The sequence below is a fragment of the Tamandua tetradactyla genome, chromosome 15 (assembly GCF_023851605.1).
Source record: "Tamandua tetradactyla isolate mTamTet1 chromosome 15, mTamTet1.pri, whole genome shotgun sequence".
Taxonomy (NCBI): Eukaryota; Metazoa; Chordata; class Mammalia; order Pilosa; family Myrmecophagidae; genus Tamandua; species Tamandua tetradactyla.
In genome coordinates, this window is record NC_135341.1 from 57,506,034 (window position 1) to 57,530,727 (window position 24,694).

The 24,694-nt window shown below is 39.3% G+C and overlaps 1 protein-coding gene across 4 annotated transcripts in view; it reads right to left on the reverse strand.

Moving 5' to 3' along the window:
• The window catches only part of TGFBR2 (transforming growth factor beta receptor 2), an 84,995-nt gene that overhangs the window by 38,941 nt on the left and 21,360 nt on the right, over positions 1–24,694 (reverse strand). For all 4 annotated transcript variants that reach the window (XM_077129928.1, XM_077129927.1, XM_077129929.1 and 1 more), the window contains 2 exons: positions 13,097–13,265; positions 8,312–8,502 (listed from right to left, as the gene is read on the reverse strand). In XM_077129928.1, coding sequence (XP_076986043.1) covers positions 8,312–8,502; positions 13,097–13,265 — 360 coding nt within the window. The remainder of the gene's footprint in view (positions 1–8,311; positions 8,503–13,096; positions 13,266–24,694) is intronic.

A 24,694-nucleotide genomic window follows, 5' to 3' on the forward strand; every position in this document is an offset into this window, starting at 1 on the left:
TCTCTGAGGAAACCATGCTCTTAAACCCTCCCCTATGTTGTCCTCTGAAAACATGAGCATCCTGCTGGCCATCATTATAAACACTGTTCTCTCAAACACATTTCAGACAGGTCTTGAAGAGTGTAAGCCTGAGGAATTTCTTGCTGAATGTTGGCTCTGGTTCAGGAACCATTCATGAGCTCACATAAGGGCATCCGTTTAGACAAGCTGAGCAGCCTCCTATGGGTGTAGGGTTGCTAAAATAGCCCCCTATCGTCACCCCAAAATGTGGAGAGTGAGGATGTTCCTGGAGAGAGAGACCAGAATCTCTGATTTTCCTAAGAACAAATGGTGGGGAACCAATTTTGAGATCTTGGGAAATACACATCACTCTCTGGAGCTCAATTTCTTCGTCTGTAAAATGAAAAGTCTGGACGAGCTATTTTCATGATTTCATTCCAGCACAACAATTAAATGACACTGTAAAATAGGATAACACATCTGAAAGCAGTTAGCACGGGCTTAGCACATTCCTGGTAGGCTCTCCTCACACACGACAGCAACCATCACTACTACTAACCCTATGAGTTCCCAAGGCCTGGGCCAAAGGTACTGCACCATTTTGCCTGACTCCAATTAAGGAAGGGCCCTAGGCCATGCAAACAAACTTTCCAAAGCCCATGACATGAGTTTGATACTAACTTCTTTCCCTGCAATGGCCATGGTGCCACTCTATTTCGAGAATGAACAGCAGCTAAGCTCCCAGTTTGGAGGAGTGGTATAATGATCAGGTACCCAGTCACCTGAAAGCAGTCCACAAGCATGCCTCCTCTAATCCCTCATGGGTCACTACTTTCTTGCTTCCTAGGTACTCACCTCCAGAAGATGATCACAACAAACAAATGAAGAACAAACTGATTCAGGCAAATTCCTTTTTAATGCCAACTATTAATTCTCGAGGGCTCCTGGAGCTACCAACCATCTCCTTTGTAGATCCGATTAAGAACATAAAAATATGACTTGAAAACATTCCTAGATGTGGGAAATATTAAGGGACAATCTTACAGTTAAACTAACTTGAACATTATCATAGAAACCAAAAAAAAGTTTACTAAAAATATGTCTGACCTTCTCTACATCCCGACTCATAGAACAAAGTTTGTGGAGTATAAAAAAATGATTTTTACCAGATAAACAAAATGTGATATATACTAAAACAGAATATTATTCAACCATAAAAAGTGACGAACCTTCAATACGTGCCACAACATGGATGAACGTTGAAAACATTATGCCTAGAGAAATAAGCCAGACACAAAAGGACAAATATTGTATAGTATTGCTTTTATGAAATATCTAAAATGGGCAGATACATAGAGACAAATAGTAATTAAAAGTTAGCAAGGGATGAGGAGATAGGGGAATAGGGAGTTACTGCTTAATGTGTATAGTATTTCTGTTTGGGGTAAAGAAGATTGCATAATAGATGGTGGCAATGGTAGCACAACATTGTAAAAGAAATAAATGCCAACTGAATTGTACGTTTAAAAATGGCTAAAATAGCTAATTTTATGTTATATATCTGTTGTCACAATACATTTAAAAAATAAATAGATTTTACTAATGTTTCTATGAAACCCCCAAGTTTCACTACAGAGTTCTATTACACTAACAGATTCAATAAACATATTTAGCTCATTTCCAAATGACCAGGATTAAGATCAAAGGTATTCCTCTTGGGCCAATTATCTCAGCAAGTCAACAGCAAGGAGGTAACCATGCCCATGTCTCTGGTTCCATCTCTCTGTGGGTTAGTCCACACCAGTGCTTCTGAGGCTTCAATGTGCACACAAATCACAGGGGACCCTTAGTACAATGCAGGTGCTGATGCAATGAGTCTGGGAGGCCCCCAAGATTCTGAATTTTTAACAAGATGCTGATGCTGCTGGTCTGTGGACACATTTTTACATCATTCACAGAAGAGGTGTGCTCCTTGGCATAGAGCATTCTCCTTACCCAGGGGAAGAATGAGTAAGAAAGTCTCCTGCTATGTGCCGGCTCCAGCGCTGGCCACTCATGAGCATCAGCTCATTTAATTTCCACAACAACCCTTGGCAATGTGAACCCTTCCCATTTGGTCAACAGTGGCACCACCATTCAAAGAGAAGCCCATGCGGGCCCAAAGCAAGCTTCCCTCTGAAAATAAGAAGGGGGAATGACTCCCTCTGGCAAGTGTAGATTACCCTAACTGCTGATCTGAAAGCACTTGTGAGTCCTTCCAATTTTACTTAGCTGCCTCCTGCTGTGATTCTGAGTCAAAACAGGAACAACATGCCTAATTTGTAATATTATCCAACCATGTCAGGGATGTGGTTAGCTTTGATTAGAAATCCGAGACTCAGCATGCTCCCTTCTCCATTGTGAAAGCATGCAAAGAAGAGAAAATGAATGAGGCAGGGATAAAGCAAAACAATACCCTCCAAAAAGATGATACCCAGAGATGTCCGAATACTTTGCTCACATGCCACAGTCAAAACTGAACTATAAATGTCAAAGCTGGATGGAAGCACTAAACAGGCCTGGCATCCTGCCTTCAGACAAGAAAAGTTTCAAGTCCTCTATAAAAGGTCCAAATAGTACTAAGAACTCACTATGCCAGGAACTGTTGTAAGCATTTTATGTGACTAAATATATTTAATCCTCACAACCCCCCACTTTGATTTCCATTTTACAGATGAGGAAACTGAAGCATGCATCTGTCAGGTAACTGACCCAAGGTGGCAAATTTAATAAGTGGTAGGTCCAGTTTTAAAATCCAGGAAACTTGGCTCCATCATCTACTCTTACCCATTACACTAATGATCATTTCTCTCTTGTCTAAAGTAGCAGAAATAATTTCCTTGTCCAGTGCTCTTCATTGTGTCTCTACTGCTCTTGGCAACCACTGATAGAATGAACAAAACTGTGAGTGGTTATGCCAGATTCTTAGAGGTTCAGACAGAGATGAATAATTACATGTGGTCTTTGCAATATTCTGCCCTGAGGGTGAAAGTGGGTGTCATTTACCAGTAAACAGGACAGCTGATAACTTAGGATGGCCTCCCCCACAACTTCTGCTCCCTTCTGTTTTTGAGCAAAGAGGGCCTTATCTGACTGATAGTTGTCACCAGGCCGTCAATAATGACCAGTACTAATTCCCTCTCTTCTCACTGGAATCTATGTTTTGATGAGTTCAGAGGTAGAATCTGACTTCCTTGGAAATAGACACAAAATCTCACGACCAGAGGGGAATCTTCAGAGACAGGACTGGGAGATGTGACTGAGAGAACAGGTGTGAAGGGCCCATCTCTCTTCTAGTTACTCCTCTACTCCTGCTTGTGCTGGGCCACTTCAGTGAGCAGGAAAACCGCTGGACATGGCACAACACCCATGGGGGGTATCTCAGGGTAAAGGTAAGTACTTGATTCAAAGAGGAAGATGAAAGGTGGCTTTAATTCCTCTGTTCTAGAGCAAAGGTTTTCAAATTCATCATGGCTAGCAACAACTTGCTGTAATCCAGAGTTTCAACTGAAGCTCACAATAAAGGGCAGGGAAAAGAACAGCAGCTCCAATCCCTTCTCACTTAATTTCCCTGATGACCCTCAGAATACAATTTTCAAAACTACGACTAGGGAAAAGAGACATGTGTTGGAGTCTGGAGAGCTGAGCAAGAGCGCCAGCTCTGCCATAGGCCATGCAGTTGTAGGTAACACACGTGATATCTGTGTTCCTGTTTTTAAGCCAGCATCAAATAGGACAGTACTCTAATTACTTTATAGGGCCTGAAGAGGACCATCTGAATGCATTGTCTGTACACTTCTTATGTATAGAAAATAAAAGTGCTTCAACAAGGTTAAAAGAACCATAGGCCTGTGAGCCATTGCTGGCAGCAAGGAGCTTGAAGTAACAGTGGAGATGGGAAAATGAGGGGCTTATATGGTGGTCTACCCTTCCACCAAACCATCTCCTGGTGCTCATGATTACTCACTACAGGGATACAGACAAACAGCATGGTTGGGGAAGAAATACCTGAGCTGAACAAAGCAGAGGCTGGGTGTTTGTTGATTTCCTTGTAGACTAGACCTGGGTGTCTTTGGATGCACAGGGGCACAATAGGATCCTGTTGCCAGAGGCTAGGGGCCACCCCAGATGCTCAATCCCCAGAAGACTGAGGCCCTTACCTTGGTTGAGTATTTTAATATGGAAGCCACTACATACATACATATACATCAAAAAAACAAATTTTTAAAATGAGAATAAAAATCCCAATGACAACTGCAAAAGGGCACGAAGGAGTTTTCTGGGAGTCATGGAAATGTTCTGTATCTTGATTGTGACAGTGGCTGTATAACTGTACATACAACACCTTAGGGAACCCCACATTTCGATAGGGTAAATTGCATCATATGTAAATTAGACATTAATGAATTTGACATTTAAAAAAAATCTCAATTAAATGCTTCACCCAATTCAGGGTTTACCCATAATTCTAAACAGAAAAGTATCTCTGGAGGGATGGATAATCACTCGGGGGACAGGGAGTTTAGGGGACAAGCTGAAAGGAAAACTTCATGTAAGTACCTGTTTTGTATCATTGAATTTTTTGTTTTGTTTTGTTTTTTTTGCATGGGCAGGCACTGGGAAATGAACACTGAATGATTTTTGACACGCATATATTACCTATTTAGAAAGCAAAGAAAGAGAGATAAAGAAATAAAGAAGAATAAATATGAAAAAGAAGAAAGGAAGGTAAGGTGGGAGGGAAAGAAGGGAGGGAGGGAAGGAAGAAGGAATTCAGACCCTCACAGGTTTTAGTGCCATGTAGAGCCCATTATAAATCCTAGTACTAGCTCTTGGATCTTGGACAAATGGTTGAACTTCTCAAAGCTCAGTTTCCCCATCCCTAAAGTGGGGATAGTGGCTGCCTCCTGGGAGGCTCTGAGGATGCAATGGGACCATGGCATGGAAATAGCATCCTGTAGAGCACCCACACGTTCTCACTGCATGTTAGCTATCATTAATAACTGCACTGGAAATAAAGAACTACATCTAAAAAAAGAAAAATCTTGTGGCTCCACGTTTTTTCTTCACATATTTAAGAAAAATGGAAGATGGAAATAAGTACTGTGTGTCTGCAGATGAGAAACCTGGCAACAACAATGGAGTATTGTGTTACTAACAATATAGTGTAAAACACTCTGGAACTTTTGTATTCACCATCTTTGGGGGACAGTAATTGGAATGGAGAAATACAAATTGCTTCAAGAAATTTCATTCCTTGGTTTAAAGAAGAGGATGTGGCAATAAGAAGGGAAATGGAACTAAAATGTTGCTCCTAACATCTGCTGTGTTTCAAGTGGGGAAAACCCCTATAACAGAGAAGAGTGATGTTTAAAAAGCAAACCCCACCCCCAGCACATTCTAGAAGATGCTAATAAGCATCCTGACATCTGAGTCATCAGCTGAGCTGGGCTTTGTGAGTTGTAGAATGAAAAACTGCCTTTATACTGATTATCTGACCTCCCAAGGAAAGAAATAGCAGTCTGACAATGAATAAGAGGAAAACTGTAAATGGAAATCCATGATTATGACATGAATATACTGAAATTTGAAGTTATTAACATCTCAGGCTTCTAGTAAAATGTATATATAATATGACTTGAAGACAATTTATCAAAATTTGTCCTTTGAAATAAAATAAACTTGTCCACTGTGGACTAACCAGTATGCAGAAATAGAGACAAGTTTCATATATGGTAGTAAGCATGCCTGGAGGGTCTACCATTAGAGTTTAATTCCTTTGACTTAATCTGGGTCTTCTTTTCAAAGATGAACTGCCTGGGGAAACATGACGTTAATCCGGGATATCAGGTGTGGTAACACTTCAGTGTGATTTAATCTATTGACATTTTCCCTCCTAACTCAACTCATATCAGGAAAAGGAGAGAAATAGACTGCATGCAGGATGAGGAAATAGGAGGGAGGAGGAATTTTGGAAAACAGTGGACGCCTGTCATCAGTGCACTGAGAAACAGACATAGGTGAGGAATTAGACAGGCTGGCAAAATTGAAAGAACAGTTTTGGAGAGGCCCCATGGAAAGCCATATGGCCATACATCTTTTCTTTTAGAGAGAAAAATTTGGTAGCTGTTATCCAGATTTAAAACGTATGTAACTTTCGATCCAAATATTTCACTTCTGGTACTCCATTTTCCAGAAATAGTAACACAAATATACAAGATATAAACACAAAGATACTCAATGTGGCATTAAGTGGAAAACTGGAGATAACTAAATAATCTATCAACACAGAACGGTTAAATCACTCATGAAAGATAAATACATATTATGGAATTCTGGATAATGATTAAAAGGTATGCAGTGTATCTATATGTAATGACTTTAGAAGGAGGTATAAAAGTGGTTGAGTAGTCCCTGAACAAGATAAGTTCTGAAATGCAGAGGGTCCAGCCTCTCTAGAACATCAACTAGTTCTAACCCCTTACCCCATATTACTGACAGCTCCTTCCATCATGAAAAGGTAAGAATGGCCACAGCCCAAATACCCCTCAGAGTGGGAGAAAGATCAAAGTGGTGGTGAAGTTATACAGAGATGGAAAGGTTTAACAAATGAGTATGATTGCTGAATCATTATATTGATATTTCTTTTAGTCTCCAGTATCTTAGAGCAGCTAGCAGTAAAAACTTAAAGTTGTGGAACTGTAACCCATACCAAACTCTGACATTTGTTCAACAACTAATCGTTGAGATGTACATTGAAATTCATTGATTTTTTTTTGTATATATGTTATTTTTCACAAAAAGAAAAAAAAAGTCAATTATGATAAATGCACGGCTATATGATGATATTGTGAACCACTGATTGTATACTTTGGATGATTACATAGTAAGTGAATATATAATACATATCAATAAAAAATAAATCATTCAAAAATGTTAATACCTAATCATAAAAAAGAAGACAGGCAATAAGATTAAAGAAGAGACATTACTGGGTCTCTTGTGCTCCATACATTCTTCTCCTAAAGTGTGTTCCTTCCTTATGATCTAAAAGTTGAACAGATAGAACTAACCCCTCAGAGTATCTAAGTTATTTCACTAATTTTCAGACTCAGACACATATTTGGTAAAACTGTCCTTTGTGGACATTCTTTATTCTCAGGAGCAAAAACATCTTAACAACCTGTAGTGAAAATTATTTCTGAATTCACAGAAACTATGAACATGATTGAGCCAAATAATAAATGACTATTATTATTATGAAAAAAAGTGATTTAGTAATAAAAAGGTAGCAAAATAACATTTACTATAATCAAATGTTTGCACTGAAAGAAGGATGAGTAGATAAGATGGATGGATGGATGGATGGATGGATGGATGGATGGATGGATGGATAGAGAGGGAAGGAGAGAGAAAACATGAGTGAGAGAGATACATGTACATCCAGCAAACTATCAGTATTGATTATCTGTTGAATTGGGAGTGAGGGGATAAAGGAAATGTATTTTCATTTTTTAATTGTTATACACTGTTGGGTTGTTTGTTTTTTTATAAGGTACAGATAAGACTTTGTAATTAAAAATAATTGAATCATTTTTCAATTAAGGGAATAATGTAAGCCTTCCTTTCCAGCTAAGTAAACACTGAACTTCAAGAATAGCGCTTGGTTTCTAATCTATTTTTCCCTAGTTTGATGTGTTTGAATTTTTCTCTTAAATGGGACCAATATTAAATAACCTTTAGTCAAATCCTAGAAATATGTACAAGAAAATACTTGAATTAACTCAAAGAAAGCCCCCCTCCTTCTGGATCAAGCAACACCCTCCAAACCTCTAAACCTCTAAACCACTAGTCCTCAAATTTTAGCTGTATCAGAATCTCCCAGAGAGCTTGTTAAAACACAGATTGCTGGGCCATACTCCCAGAGTTTCTGATTCAGTAGTCAGGATGGGTTCTGAGAATGCGCATTTCTAACAAGTTCCTGCTGATCTAGGCATTATTTTGAGAACCACTGCTCTCTGTAAAAGAAACTATTTGTCAAAGACAAACAAAAACGTGGGCCCAGATGAGCCAGATTTGGTAAGGACCAGAACCAACCCAGTGACTTCCTAACCACCTCTTTCTACAGGTGAAAGGGTTCCTAAACCACAGAGCATAAGATCACTCTCCAGCATCAGGTCCAGGAAGATGTACTTGGTAAGAATGCAGATCAGTCTCACAAGACAACAACATAGGGGAAGAGAGGCCAGGTTCTCAAGAGGAGAAAACTCACCTTCTGAGAAGATGATGTGGTCGTTGCACTCATCGGAACTGCAGGAACACATAAAGAAGGTCTCACCGGACTTTTTCTTTTCCTTCATGATACACTTTGAAGAAGCAAAATCTTCCAGAGCAAATCCATGGTAGGTGATCCCAGGGTCATGGCAAACTGTCTCTAGGGTTATGTTTTCATCATTCTTTCTCCTAAGACACAGAATTTCATGGAGAGATGGGAGGGTAGAACATGGTTTCAGTAAACACAAAGGCAATCTGGACTGTATTTCCTCCATGAACTTTTAACAACAGCAGCTAGTTCCAATTCTCTAATATTATTACTGGGCTGCCCTACAGCATCCTGTGCTTTTTCTACTTATTTCAGTTTTCCCTTTGCTTAGTCTGAGAGCCCACTTATGATTATAAAGATGTGGGCTTTCCTTGGGGACTGTTCTGTTGGAGAATTTTACACATTAACTCTTAATTAAATCATTAAAGGAGAGTAGCTGGAAAAAGAAAGGACCCCTAGATACTGAGGATAATTTAAACCTTCCACATTGAACGTACTAGAAGGTTTGCATTGCATTCATAGTTTATTTGGCAGAATCAGGTCCATGTCTAGCTAACCTGTCCTCAAAGAGTGTGTCTGCAAAAACAGCCACAGTTCCTCTGGGTTCCTGCTTTGTTTTTGTTGAGCCCCAGGGCATAGTGTGAGGCATATTCCATGTCAACAACTAGTTTTGCTGAGAAAAGGGAAGGAGCCTACTAGATAAAAAACCAAAGCTTCCTGAATTCCAGGAGGGAACAGCAGAGAAAAAAGAACTAAAACACGTGGGAAAGAATTGCAGGATGCTCTTCATTGATAGCTCAGTGAAAAATGGTATGTTATCACAAACTAATTACTTCTACATTTATTACCTCTTCATATGACATATTTGGACCCTAATTCAGCTAAGGGCTCAGAAACTCTCTCAAGTGGCATTTTACTTGGGCCCTAGAAAATACTCAGTTGGCTATAAGTGCACATTACATTAAAATGACGGGATTAATGTTCAGCATTATAATTGAACCTGCCAAAATAAAAATCCGCATTACTTCTCTACCTACTTTCCTCCACTCTCCTTACAAACTTTCCAATAACTGTGTTCAATAGCAAGATTGGCCTGACAGCCTCCTTCCCATCCCTGCCATTTTCAGATGCCTGTTGACTTTACTGGTATTCTCTCGTAACTAGAGGGAGAGGCTAGGAAGGGGCTAATTAGGTCTTAAACAACATGATAGGTTCAATTCATTTTAATAGTATACATTTCCTAGGGGAAGAATTCTGAATGCATGCATGGCTGTGCACACGTACCAACACATTTGTGCACTCATCCCTCCTCTTCACTGCTCACAGCAAGGACAATGGAAGGCAGACTGGGAGCAAGGAGCAGCTAAGAGAACAACTTTCATTTGCAAAGGGGGCATGGTCATACTCAGGAAGGAAGGAGCAACTTTGACTAGTCCCACCTCCCTCCGTGCTCAATTCAAGGACACGGAAAGACAATATATTAATAAGGGGATTGGGTGTAGGGGTGAGGAGGAAACGGTCCAACCAGGAATGGAGTCCATGTTTATGACATCCATGCTGCCCAGAGCTGACTCAGAAGAGGGAAATGTGTGTCCCTCAGTGAAAGAGTTCAAGGGTTAAGGGCTGCAGCTAAAACTCCAGCTTGCTCAGCAAGAGAAAGTCCTTACCGAGCAGGGTCCCACTGTTAAAGGAAGAACCACAATCAGAATCTAGCTTGAGAGTGGCTGACAGGGAACTAAAAATGGTATCATCACTCAACAAATGCTATCTATTTAGACACCTACGTACTCAACACAAAAGCTGTCATGCTGCCCTTGTAAACCTATGGCAATGGTCTGAGAGCATCCTCACTCATTGCCCCCACAGTAGCATGGGTATGTTTGTGTGTGTGCACATGTGTGTACACACATATGGGGAAGGGAATTGGAGTTGTTTTGTTTTTGGTAATAAAATGAAGGCATGCTGAATCCTCCATGCTCTCAAGGAAAAGTGTGATGTGTCTTGTGACGCTTCTAAGGGCCAAGGCCTGGGATTAGGAAGGAATTGCAAGCCATGAAGAAAAGCTCTTCCATAATCATTCAGCAGCTCTTATAGAAGCTGGGACAAACAAAGACTCTCCTCCCCTCTTACCCTCTATTCCCAGCTGCATAGAGAACTAAAATCACAGAGAGGAACTCAGTAATAATATTCAGGTCTGCATAAAACCCTTAAGTGCTTTCTCTACTCACCCCTGTAACAGTGCCCTATGTCAGGCAGAGCTAACTTTTCAAAGAACTCTGGATAAGTAATGAAATCAATTTAGATTTTTTTTTTTTTGCCCTGCTCTATGACACTGAAGAGGTTGTCAAGAATCACAATAATGAAATTGATTTAAGTTTCAAAATATTTCTATCCCTGGAAAGAACTTAAGTATTTTACATGGAATGGGTGTGTAATAGGCATTAGAAGAGTGAATGAATGGAGGAATGAATGAATGAATTGGTACATGAATGAAAAGAACACTATAACTGATAAAAGTACTACTACGGTAGAGTTTTTCAGTTTCCATATTTGATGATTATCTTAAAAATAGCTTGCTATCTTAATTTTGGTACTGAGTTTGAGGCACAGGAGGTTTTTTTGGAGATGAACCTGTAAGGGATTGAATGAAGCAGACATGTACAGAGGGAGAAGTTGAACTGCAAGGCAAGTCGCAACAGAGGCCTTAACTGATCCTACAGAAGCTCTAAAACTGGGATGGCCTTTCAGAGTTCTCTCAAATCGAGGCAAAGCGGTCAAGCTTTTGTACCTGTGCATCAACAGTCATGGGAGGCTGGCTGCCCCTGAGGAGGGGGCAAAATTGAATGAAGCAGCTTCCTTCAGTGGCTTCACTTGGGGTGAGCATTCAGAAGCCAGTGTTCCCACTTCCAGAAGCTGGGGGACTAAGTGTCTTGGAAGAAGGATCTGGGTGGCCCATCACTGCATCCACTCCATTTCCCTTTCTCATCTACACGTTTGCTACACAGGAGTGTTTGCATTTGCAAAAAATAGTAAAAATAGCATTCACTGTATTTATTCTTTATAGTAGGGATATAGGGGTGATAGGGAGGTTTCCTCTTCTATACATGCATGCATTTTTTGAGAGTAGCAAAGACCCTCTTTCAGAGAAATATGATTTAAATTCAATAATTTGGATTTGTATTATGAGTCAAGGAGAAAAATCTTAAACAAAAGCGTCTCTTTTCAGGAGCAGGAGTAAGCTCTCAGACAACACTTGGTATTTAAGTAAAGATAATCAGTGGAGAACAGAACCATAGAAGGAAGCACTGAGGTCATCTCATCTGGTGTCTCAATCTTTCCTGCACTTTTCTGAACTTTGCTTGACTCTTCTGGAAAAGGAAGTTGGGAAACCATGATTGTGAAAATGTTTAAAGTTATACTGAAAATAAATTTGTTGCACAGGTTTATGGCCTCTTCTTATGCCCTTCAGATTTATGTAGGACAATCAGCCCCTCAAGTATCTCTCAACAGATCTTGTGTCCGCTCTTCTAGCGGACTAACCATGTCTAATTGCCTCAGCCATTTCTTAAATGGCACGTGTTCCAAACCTCTAACTACACTGGACCCTCTCCTCTGAACATACTGTCTGTCAAACCCCTTCTTCAAAAGCATCTCCCAGAACTGAATCTGTCATGACAGGTCTTTGTGTTAATTTTCCTCTAGAACTTAAGAAACCAGTTCTGCAAAGTTCTCAGAATAATCATCAAGGCTAACTACAGGTGGTCTGCAGAAAGTCTCAAAAGACTCGATCCCAACAAAAAGGGGACAGAGGAGATACTTGGGTTAATATTTTTGCTTGCCAGCTGGCCAGGAGATACATAGATTATTTTTTTAAAAAAGCCAATACACCCAAAACATCAGAACAAGTCTGCAAAATGTTGTATCTCATTTATTTACAAAAAGAGATAATTCCATATATTTTCATAAAATTGGGACTCATTTCATAGTATCTATTTTTCTTGTATCTATTGCTCATGCATCCAGTCTACAACCATAAGTTTATCAAATGTTTCATGAGCACCTATTGTGTATATATGAAGAACTATATCAGGGGTGTGTGTGTTTGTGTATGTACATATATGTGTGTGTGTACATAAGATAGAGAAAGAGAATGAGAGAAAGACAGAGGAGAGAGAGAGAGAGATAGGAGAATTTGAAAAAGATGTAGTGTGTAGCCCAATGGTTATACAGGACATGTAATCAAAGTTTCTAAGGAATGGGTTCTTTCTCTGGTTCCCCAAGCAGCTTTTCCTTTAGTGTTTGCCCTTTCCAACAGGCCACCTTTCATCTCCCCTCCTTCTATATCACAGAACTGAGACAGCCTCAGGGAAAAAAGCTCCCAGTGTCACTATGAGGCATTGAGGAGGGGCCAGATAAATAGTTAGTAAGTAGCAAATCACTCTTTCTCGATGTAAGGAAGGGTTTCCAGATTTGTTATATATATATATATATAGTGAGTACACATTGTCACTCACACACATACACTCACCAGTGTGTGTGTATATGAGAATATACAGACTATCCTTGGAAAGCTACCTTTCATAATTGAAAGTGAGATGGTCTAGGGGGAAGGGAAATAAGATAGGTGTCTATGCTTAGGAGATTGAGACCCACTGACTCTACCTACCATGAGCATGCATTACTTATAAAAAGGGGGAAAGAAAGAAAGAGAGATTTTGTAAAAGGCAATCTCACCACACAGCCACACAGACTTCGTTTGTGTTCTCACAGATGGACGTGATGCTGCAATTGCTCATGCAGGACTTCTGATTGGCACAGGTGGAAGATCTCACGTCACAAAACTTACACAGCTGCCGCAACTTGATTCCACCATTGTTGTCAGTGACCATCATGTCGTTATTAACTGGGGGAAATAGAAAAATTCATTAAATACTTATCCAACTCTTAGGCAGCCTGCCAATGAATTCCTGAAGATGTTATGCAACTCCAAATGAGCTTGATGTCGAGTACAGAAAAAAGGGGAAAAAAAATCCCCTCACATCAGATTAGAAATTTCTCACGTATGTAATTCATAATGAAAGACATTATGCAGTGCAACCTGGTAGTGCAAATTGAGTACCTTCTTGCCTTCGTCAATGATTATTATAAGGTCCTCTTTCTACAAAAACCTTATCATTAGATTATGAAACACACAGTGGCCCAATGCATAATATTAGTGCTGGGAGCACAATGAAAATCACCCTTAAGCAAACTGTAGTTTAACTGGGTGAATAGACAAGGAAACAGACCAGGACAGGCTATTCTAAAATAAAAGGGAAACAGGGGATGTGGGAGGCAGACAAGAGCGATGGCCCAAGTGGGCAAACAGAGGTCTCAACCAAGCAGTCACAAACTACAAGAAAGAACTGGCCAACTGAAAGGAGAAGCTATAGGTGAGGAAGGATGTTGCCATCATTTACCTGACTTAACACCTAAAAGAGCTACGAGGGCCTTGTAAGGCACTGGCTCTACAGACTCCTCTCGACTGCCATAAAGGTGAATTAGTATATTAACCAATACTTGTTGAGTGCTAAAGCTTGGTATTGTGGGGTCATGAAGGCAAATCAAAGCTGAGTCCCATCTCGAGGACCTGCCTCCTACCCAGTTCTGACCTCATGCCTCACCACTCCTCCTTTACTCCTTACTCATTACCTTTTAGGACATATGAACCTTTCCTGGAGAGGCCAAACTCCCTCCTTCCCTTCCTCAGCCTTTTATTCACTGTTCCCTTTGTCTGTCTTCTGCTTACTTTTCTTGTCTTCAGTTACATGAAACCTCTTCGTTCTTAAGTAACCAGCAAGTAACGACCACAGGACTTTGTTTTATCTTCTGCACAAACTATTTCAATCAATTTATTTGCTTATAATCTATACACCAAAATGCAAGCTCCATGAGAATATCTCCACAAGATTTTATCTATCTTGCTCATACAATGTATCTCCAGTACTCAAAAGAGGACATGCCACAAATAAGCATACAAAATTATGTTTACTGCATAATTTTGCATTAACAAAATTCATAATTCATGAATGAGTGAATGAATGAATAAAGGAACAAACGCAATGAGTTCAGATTTGGCCCTTTATAGCAAATGAGAAGGGATATAGAATGTCTTCAACCAAATTAAGGGGGAATTATGATCATGAAGGCAATACTCATTCACATCTATTCAATAAAACATTAAAGACAGACTGCTTTGCAACATGGTCTGGATGCTGAGGCAGTAAAAAAGGGTTAACATCCCTTTCCCCATCCTCTTCCTCAGTGAGATCCATTTCCACTGGCAATGGTGGTAATTAAAGGTATGAGTTTGGAGGGTCAGGTGAATTAAGACAAGACCACTAGGCAGTCAATCAACAAACATGAAACACTGCCATTATATTCTAGACTAAGAAAGATTAAGCAGCTAGATCACGGGTGGCCTGCGATTAGTGGCTTGCCATTAGAAGTTGGTAGGTGTGCTCTCCCAGGGTCAACTGCTGGAGGACACAGGAGAAAACCTCCTTATCTTCTCCTACTGTTAAATGTGCTCCTCCTAAAGCCAGGGGAATGGCCCAATGCCTTCCAAGGTTGCTCTCTGCCCTATGAATTTTAGATTTCTGTCATGGATATTTTACTCTGCCACACAACCCTCTTTGTCACTTGGGTACAACACCTGTTTCCTGGGTGTCTAAAAATATAAACATACATAAATTTAAGATTTGCTTTCTTGTGGCAACATTAAATATAGAAGAAAAAAATAAACCCATTCATCCCTCTCAGGCCTCAAGTTCATTTCAGGAAGTGTATTTTTAGGTGACACACTATTTTGAAATTCTCAGTGTGTCCCAGGCCAAAAGCCCTATGCTTAGCTAAAAATACAGGCAGAAATGCTCTCTGAATCTTTTTAAATTTAGGACGAACACAAAAATGAAGATACATTTTTTCTACAATGGTTAGATTTGGATCAATCTGCAAAACAAGCAATTTAACCCGTTAGGTCTTCCTACATAACATTTGCCACAGCAAAAAAACAAACAAACAAACAAAAAAAAAAATGGCTGTCTATTTTTATTTGACCTTTGTGTATGTGTATGGTATGTTTCAGATAAACGTCTGTTTGTTAAACAGCTTTGTTATTTTTAAACTTAAAATCAAACTTTCATGACTTGAAATTCAGCCTTCCAGTGTTTTAGAATTTTAGCCTAAATGAGTGGCTCTCAACTTTGGTGGCATGTTGGAATCACTTGGGTGATTAGTTAAAAAATAATGAAGCTTGATTCCCACTCCAGATATTCTGATTTAATTATTCTGGAGGATGTCCTAGGCATCAGGATTTTTCAAAGCTTCACAGATGATACTAATGTGCAACTGATGTTGAGAATTAACCTGGAATCAGTTGAAAGCAATACAATAAGCACAAAATGAAACAAAACAACAATAACCACAAAACACACACACACGATGTATTTGAAGGTGCAGGGGCCATCAAGAAATGTCCTTGAGAAAACATGCATCTAAAGAGATGTTTCACATCACAGCTAGAAAGAAGGCATGTCCAGACTATTCAGTTCTTTTCTAGCAAAAGCTAAGAAGTGTGAGAGAAGCAACAGAAGTCAGGATTGATAGAAAAGAAAGAAAAACTAACAAGAATGGTGCTGGAAGCAGCAGTGGCAGACACAGTTGTATTGGCAAGTCTGGGTGATTTAGGTCTGATGCCTGCAAAAGACAAAGAGAAGAGAAGAGAAAAAAGAGGGCCACACACACACACACACACACACACACACAAAAGGGCCACCAAGTTGCACACCTCCAGGGGGTGCCATTCACATTGCTGTCTGTGCCAATGGCGCCCCTGGAGATATGCAGGTATACAATGTGTGTGTCTTACAGAGAGGCTCCCATCCATTGAATTTTGGGGGAAAGGCAAACATAGCCAAGTACACTCTACTTCCATATATGAGAGTGGGGAGAGGGAGTATACAAAGGGGACTTACTCTGATGGAGCAACTTTCTGACTTTCTGTGTGCCTGTTTACTCACATAACTTCACAATTTCCCAGTGAGGAAGATTTCATTCTTTCCCTCATTACAGGGAAAGCTACCACTGCTAAGGTCAATGGATTTTCAGCATTTTTATTTTAATTGGAAAGCTTTCTAATTTCACTACAATTCACCACCAGCCACTTCCTATTAGCTGATCCCAGGAGGCTCCCCACCCTAATAATTCCTGCTGGTTCCTGAAGGCATGTGCATCCCTCACTGGCTTTAATCCCCCATGGCCTTTTCACTACACAATATGGGCTCCCAACAACTTTGTACACACACACACACACACAACTATATAGAGGTGGGATAGGGAGTTACCTGCAGAGGGCAAAGTGATTCTTAACCTTTCTGGGGATGTCATCTCCTTAATAATTTTGATAAAATCTTCATAAACTCACTTTACAAAAACACATACAAAATTTTGCTCATAATTTCACAGGGTTCACAGATGCCTCAAATGCCCATAAGTCCCAGTTGAAGAATTTCAAGCAGTGGCCAGAGTCCTCAAGAATCACTGATAATATCTAAGCAGTATTAGTGGGGTGGAGAGTGAGGGAGCTGGGGGGAAAAGGGGATGATGGTCATTCACTCTGTCCATTCCATTCCATGAGAAAAGATGAGCCCCTGTCATGACCCCACTTATGTTCAATTCATGTTGGTGACAAAGGAATGGAAAGGGAAATAAATGCACACGCGAGAATAGCTAGAAACAAAGATATTATTTTAGCACTTCCAGGATGTAAAAGCACCACAACAAAACCCAACTACGGCAAAACCTAACCCAACTTCAAAACTACCCTCAATTCTGGTTGTCAAATTACTGTCCTCTGTGTCTTGGGTTAAGGTGTGTTCTCATGTTAAGGCAGGGTGTTTTAATGCCTGTAGACCCTCTGTGAGCAGCTGGTCATTCTTAGGGAATTCTCTACCCATCACAGTCAAATTGCCTAAGCATTCAGTTCTCCAGAAAGGGGTTCCAGAGAGAATGCTTCTCACCCAGAAACTCACCCACTAAAGGAAGTGAATATGGTCAGCTCCTTTCAGCATATGATGGTGTCACATGGCCCATCATATTTCACTTCTCTTCACCATGAGTAATATCCAGACCTTCAGTCTAGATCATACTGCCTTCCTCATTTTATGACACATTTCCCCCCAAATCATCATCTAGGGACAGAGGTTCCAGGTCTTGAGAATATAAATTAAGGATTTAGCAGTGTCTATTTTTGAAATAGTACTGTTATCTTTGTTTAAGATCAGAGAGGAACAGGATCAGAGGTATTGCAGATAAATATGAGGAATTTTGGATACAAATTCATAGCCCCTATCTTTGGAGTGGTATCTACCATTAACTGAATTCTTACACAAATTTTCAAAGTTTCACAAATAATCCTGAACACTTGGTAGAAATAGGTCCATGTATTTTTGAATTCATGCATCTGCCCGCCGTTGTTTTGTGGCATGATTTTTGGAGCACTTAAACTTCATTGATCCTACAAACACCACAGATGTCTTGCATAGTGCTATATATTTCACAGCAGGACCATTAAGAGTGATACAACTGAATGTAGCATCAGAGAACAGTAATTGGCCACTGTGACTAGAACCACCAATGCCTTACAGACATGCTTCTCAAATGATAGTATGTACACCAATCACTTGTAAATATGTTAACCCAAAAGGTCCTGGGTAGGAGCTGATATTCTGTTCCCAGGTGATAACAATGTTTCTGGTTCCTCACACTGCGAATAGAAGGGCTTTGGAGAAAGCCATTTCTCTTTTCTTACTCTTTTTGCATCTAGAAAAATAAATACTAATTTCTCACCTTTACAGGCATTTCTCATCTTGCGTTTTTTTCCCATCTGCTTTTCTCCTGAACCTGGCCTCTTAGACAATCAGAGGCCCTGAGGTGCTGATCACCATATGGACCTGGAATTGAAAGACTTGTTCTCTGAAAGAAGGTTTTAATTGCAGCAGGCATTTTGGAGCCAGACATTGCAGCAACCATCTGGCAGAGAACCGCCTTGGTCTGTGATACTGGCAAAAAAGAAAAAAAAAACACCCCACGGCTCTTGAGACCAGGTGGGACAAGTCTATTGGCTTGTCACACACATACTCCCTGCCAGAACAGAGGAGCAAGTCAAGCTGATCTAAGAGGATACCCTGGGTGACAATTCATGAAAGAAAGATATTCCCAAGCAATTGCCTCCTTCATCAAATACTCTGGACAATTACAAACAACCAACAGAAAATATCTCATGATCATATCAAAGAACATTGACATTTTAGCAATATTCTTTTCTCCAACATCTATTGCATAATTGAAAGTGATACAGAACGTGCATCTTGATTGGCACACAGTGAGTGCTCAATAAAATTTTATTAAACCATTATCAATACTCGTTGGAAACAGTATATTTTTCAAGGTCTCTACACTGCTGTGTAGTTTCCATTTAAATCACCAAATAATAAAGACTCTTTAAAACCAAAAGCATGTCAAGCTCATTGCTAATAGGAGAAATGCAGATTAAAAAATGCAGACCAGTTTTTCACCAATCTGAGACTGATAAAAGAGCAACAGGTTTGATAATACAAATTTGTATTGGGTTAGATAAGGTTGGGTAAACAGGTCCTCTCACAAAGCTGGTGGGGTATGAACTGGTATAACATCTCTAGAGTATATGCCAAAACTACAAATGCAAACAACATTTTGCCTAGAACTTTCCCTTCTAAGAAGGCATGATATCCAGTGATAAATTCATTGCAGCCTTGTTAATAAGGGTGAAAGACCACAAACAGTCTAAATGTTCATCAACAGAGGATTGCTAAAACAAATTACAGCACATCCAAACATAGAATACAAAGCAATGCTTAAGGGGTGGGAGGCAGTTCCATATGGATATCTTTATGAGTCAATGCCCAAGCTATGGCAGTCAATGAAAAAATCAAGGTGCAAACCAAGATGTGGAGCTGGGATCTGTGCTGAATATCTTCTGTTGCCCCTCAAGATCTGCTCTTCTTCACCTGCCTCTCGGCCCCAGGAGGTGGCACTTGATGGAGTATGTCAATTGGCTCTCTCACCCTCAAGCTTTTGTCAGATTTGGCCAATGAGGAGAACCAACAGTGTATAAGAGGAAACCAAGGGCAATACCTTCTCTTCAAGGTGGTTTTTCATTGCAGATGGAGGCCCTGTCCTTAACCCTTTGGTCCAAAACAGTCAAGATAACTACCATCGGTCCTGAGTAACTAACTGCGCTGTCTCCTGTCGCTTCTTCACACACTGTCCACACCTGTCAATAGTCTCTGCACTAAACCCTCCTCAAATCATCCTAATTTCAGTGTGCCATCTGTGTGCTGCTGGAACCCTGGCTGACATAGCCCGTTAGCGTATTTGCGTGTGCATGTTTTACGTAGATCATAGGCTTATAAACGCACTCTACCTCTAGGAGGAGATGCCAGAAAGTAGGAATGTTGTTTGACTCTATAAAGGAAAATGAACCAGGCAACAGAAATAAAACAGAAACAGGCAAGAAACATTTTTACTTCATGCCCCTTTTGTCATTTCTGAATTCTCTATCATGTAAATGTACTATTTAATAAAAAATTAACAAGCGTTAAAAAGCTCGTTTTCATTATTTTGGAGGTAACTGGAAATGAACTGAAGGAGAGGTGTGTGTATGTGCTTATGTGTATGTTTTCCCTCTCTGTTTTGACTTTGTCCAGCTGAGGGAATTTAGCTCTGAGGATTAGGTTTCAGTAACCTTTCTGGCTCATGACTTCGTTTTCATAGTTCCCTATGTGTTGCTTTATGCAAGCTGGATAAATAAAAATTTGTATTCACCAAACAGGTAAATTAAGGGATTAAAGGATGATTATCCATGTTTCAAAGCAATTTATCCAACAAGGTACTTTAAATTGGAACCTGACTCTGCCTTAACACTAGGGTTTTTTTTTTTAATTGATTTGCAAGGAAATTTTAAAGAAACCATTTACAGAATAAAACAAGTTGTAGCTGAACAGAAAAGTAATTGACTTTTTCCAATGGCAAACATAAAATAACTGAGCTGGAGTTTCAATTACATTGTTCCCTGTTTAACATCCCAGCTCAAATACATCCAAATAACTCCCAAATATAAACATTCTGTTTTTTTGCTTATTCCTGAATTTCTTGGATCACTGAGGAATGAAGTGTAGTTTGCGTTATCCAAACACTTGCTGAGTTTTGCCTTTTCTGGGGGACCAATTCCCCAGAATCAGGTCAGATATTAGGAGACAAAAAACTAAACATTTAAAATGACTCTTTCAGATGGAAATATTAATATTGTTGCCAAAGGCAGGAGTTCAAAATACCAGCACTTTTGCCATATTAAAAAAACTGCAAGGCTTTTAGCTCTTTCAATCACCTTCCTTCGTCTTTATTAGGGACCATGTGGGGAAAAAAATCACCTCTGAAAGCTGGGAAGACAGGAACAGTTTGCAGCGAAAACCATCATCAATATTCTGTCAATTTTAATTTCTTATTAACAAAGTCCATGTAAATGATGCATTTATCTGGCAAATCCTGACTTCAGAGACTGCAAGAGCACCCAAGAAATAGGAGCATGTAGGGGCTGGGGCAGAGAAGAAAAAGAAGTCAGCTGAACAAATCATACCACATCAATGCAAATGGGATGGTGTATCAGTGGAATAGTATGCGGTACTATTTCACAGACTTTCAAAACAATATTTTCCGGGAAGTGTTTTAAAGCTGTTATTTTACATAAAGTGATAGCAACTGAGAAAACAATTGTCACTCAGTTGGTAAGACAGGGACAGTGTACTGTAGCAAAAGGGAAAATACAATGCAATTAAACTCTCTTGGTAATGGTCAAACATTGAAAATGCCACAGTTCGCAGGCAAGATAATGGGCTCACAATTTAAGAGTTTTATAAGATTACAAGTAGGCTAAAATAATTTGTTACTTACCAAAAAATTAGGTTTACTTAAGCAAATATATGTTATTGGTCTGCTTTGTGAGGGGGCTTCCTACTAAATCCTGGTGGAAAAGGGTCGGCAATGGAAAACACAGTTCCTTTCTTCAAGATGAGTATGTTCTTATAGGGAATGAAAGACTGTATTTACAAATGATTTTCATACAAAGAACTTTGGAAACTGAAAAGATCTAAATGAATATGTTTTTGTAATGGAGTTATTCAGTTAGGATTTAAATAATACTTTATCTCAGTGTTGGGATAGCTTAATGCAAAAATGCAAAAAATAAAAATAAAATATAAAATCTCTTAATAAGAGATCTTTAAAAGGTAGCAATTCCAAGAGAATCAGAAAACAGGAACCTAAAATAAGTCATTTACTTCAACTAAACACAGAATTTGGTCTGAAGTTCTACTGCCCATGGGATCAGGCTTTTCGCTGACAAACTCCTCTATGGAGGCTTCTCTCTCTCTCTTTGGAAATGTGCTACAATGTCCAGAGCTATGCAAAGTTTCCGAACGTTTATTCATTAGTTTTATTAAATATGTGCAAACTTTGGTCAAAGCAGATGATTTCCATAGTCGCCCTTTTGAACAAGGCTGGAATACTACTGTACTCATGAGAGGTATCTCTTTTAGGGTTGATAGCATGAGGTTCAAGAGGCTTGGCTGCTGACAACCATATCTTAGGGTTAGAGCCAGCTGGGAAAAACTAAAGCAGAGTTTGCTATGTGGGTGCATAAGCCAGGTAATGCCAACAGATATGTTCTGTGGGCCTAAACTTTCTTTTAAAGTGTAAGTCAAGTTTTAAAATGAAGAGTTTCACATGAAAAGGTGGATTTCCAATTTCACTTAAGAAAACAAAAAGTCAGCTGGAGGTGAGGTTTGGTGACTCCGGTCACCAGGAGGACATATCTTCAAGCTTGCCTCAGAGTTGACGTTCCTTCTGGTCTCCTACCTCCTGCCTGGCCCTTGGGGCCATCTGAATTTTTATCATTAATATTTAATTCATCCATTCTATTCTGTCTTCCAACAACAGTTTAACTGAAATATAAAATTCATGATTCAATTCTCTAACATGATTTTTTTAATATAGATTTAATTCTCTCATGTGGTTATTCACATTTCAATTCAAGGAAAGAGCTGCTTTAGAAATCAGACCTATGAGAGATAATAGTAATAATTACTGTTATTATTATCACCTTTATTGAATGGAGACAAATGCCTGGTCCAGTATTAATTGTTGTGATGATGATTTCACTTTTTCATTACAAAAAGCATGTCATTTTATCATCAACACTTTATAGACGGGGAAATTTAGGGCCAAAGATGTGAAATAATTTATCCAAGGTCAGTGAGATTCAGCTAATGAGAGACAAAGCCACAGGTCACACATTAGCTCTCAGCCTTCCTAACACTCAACAACAAAACTGGCATAGCCATCATAAAAGTTTAAGAGCAGAGCTTACAGGCATTCAAGAAGGCAAAGATACTACGTGTGGCCTGTAGGAGTGGAGGTGGGTATTTAGGAGGCAAGGGAAGCAGTAAGTGTCTTTAGAAAAGCAGTTTGGTTTTTTGTAAATACTTGATTTATTTTAGGAGACATACATAACAAGCTTGAAATCTAACTGAGTCTGAGTCCAGGCTCTGCCTATGCCACTACGGACAAGCCACTTAACTTCTCAGAACCTCCACTTTCTGATCAATGAAATGGTACCTTTTAGGGTCAAGATAAGGAGAAAATATGCTTGCAATACTTGTGAAAACCGTCTAGACAATACAAAGTGCCATGTAAGCACTCTTGTTAGAAAAATAACACTCCATGCAATGCCTCTTTCACCAAAGGAAATTACAGGAAATACATGTCAAGAAAAATCAAGAGTTTGGTAAATCTATTCCTATGCAGAAGTTTGATGACTTCTAAAAATCTTTCAGGAAATATGAGTGAACAGACAAACTCAAATATAATAATTTTTTATTATATAACATTCTGCTCTAAAACTTTCAAAGAGATATAATGGAATAATCATTGATGAAATAATTTCAAGAATGTGTAGGATCCTTAACCAACCCTCCCCCAACCAAAGTATAATCTAGTTTTAAAATACTGTTCAAAACCAGGTTAGTTCTGGCAAATAGGCAGTAACCTGAGGATCAAGGTCAATTTTCAAACCCTCTGCTAACTCCTGCACAACAGACAAGAGCTGATCTGCTTTGGCTATGAGACACTTAGAGTGTTATTTGGCAACATGCTAATAAAATCAGTGAATTTCACATGCAGAGAAGGGGAGGCAATGAGATGCTTTAAGATGTTGAAGTAAAGTCACATTTGGCTTTTGTTGTTGATGAGATGCTAGTATATTTTGATTGCACTGAATGAAAGAATTGGAGTATATGAGCAACAATTTCCTTATATATTTTTTAATTATCTAGCTAATAAGCATCATGTGCCATCTCTCTCTATATATACATATATGAACACATTCACATATATACATATATATATATATATAAAACAATGTTCTTTAATCTCCCTTCCTTGAGGTCATTTCCTTATGTAAAGTGAATTCTGTAATATTGTTCTATGATTTGTACTGGAGGAGAATTTACTCTGTTGGAAGCAGAGACAGGTTGCAGTAGAAAAGGCTCTGTCTGGACTGATGGTGACCTGGCTGTGTGCTCATGGTCAGTTTCACAACCACTCTCTGTGCCTGTTTTCAGAACGGTCAATTGGGTGGGCTGAACATGCTGATCTTGAAGCTTTCTTTCATTTTTGAAAAATATTCACAATTCAACCCATAAAAGGTCAAGAAGGCTGAATCATTCAACTATGTCCCAACTTAGACCTGGCAGCCCTGGTTAAATAGAACGAGACCCTCTTCAGCTATATAAGAATAATAGCTTCAGGACCATCAAATATGTGTTACTTCATGCTTTGTTTTCCTGGTTTGTTTTCCTGTTAATTAGGAAACCTACTCTTTGAAACTTCTCAGTATGTTGTTGAGGTACAATACTGGTCCCCCAATTCCACACTCACACATAAATTTAAACCTGATCGCTGCAGGTATTTGCAACAGCAAAGCTACACAGTGTAATTTGTGCATCACGAGGTCAGAAGGAAGGAAAAATTATGTCAGGTGACAAAGGGCCACTTTCCGTATAGACCTTGTAGGCATTTCCTCTAATTTTATGGGGGATGTGGAGGAAATTCTGATTTGGGGCAGAGACATTTACTGTAACGGTTTAAAACAACAACCTTTAGCATTAGAAGTGTTATGACTACTCTCAATATATTCTC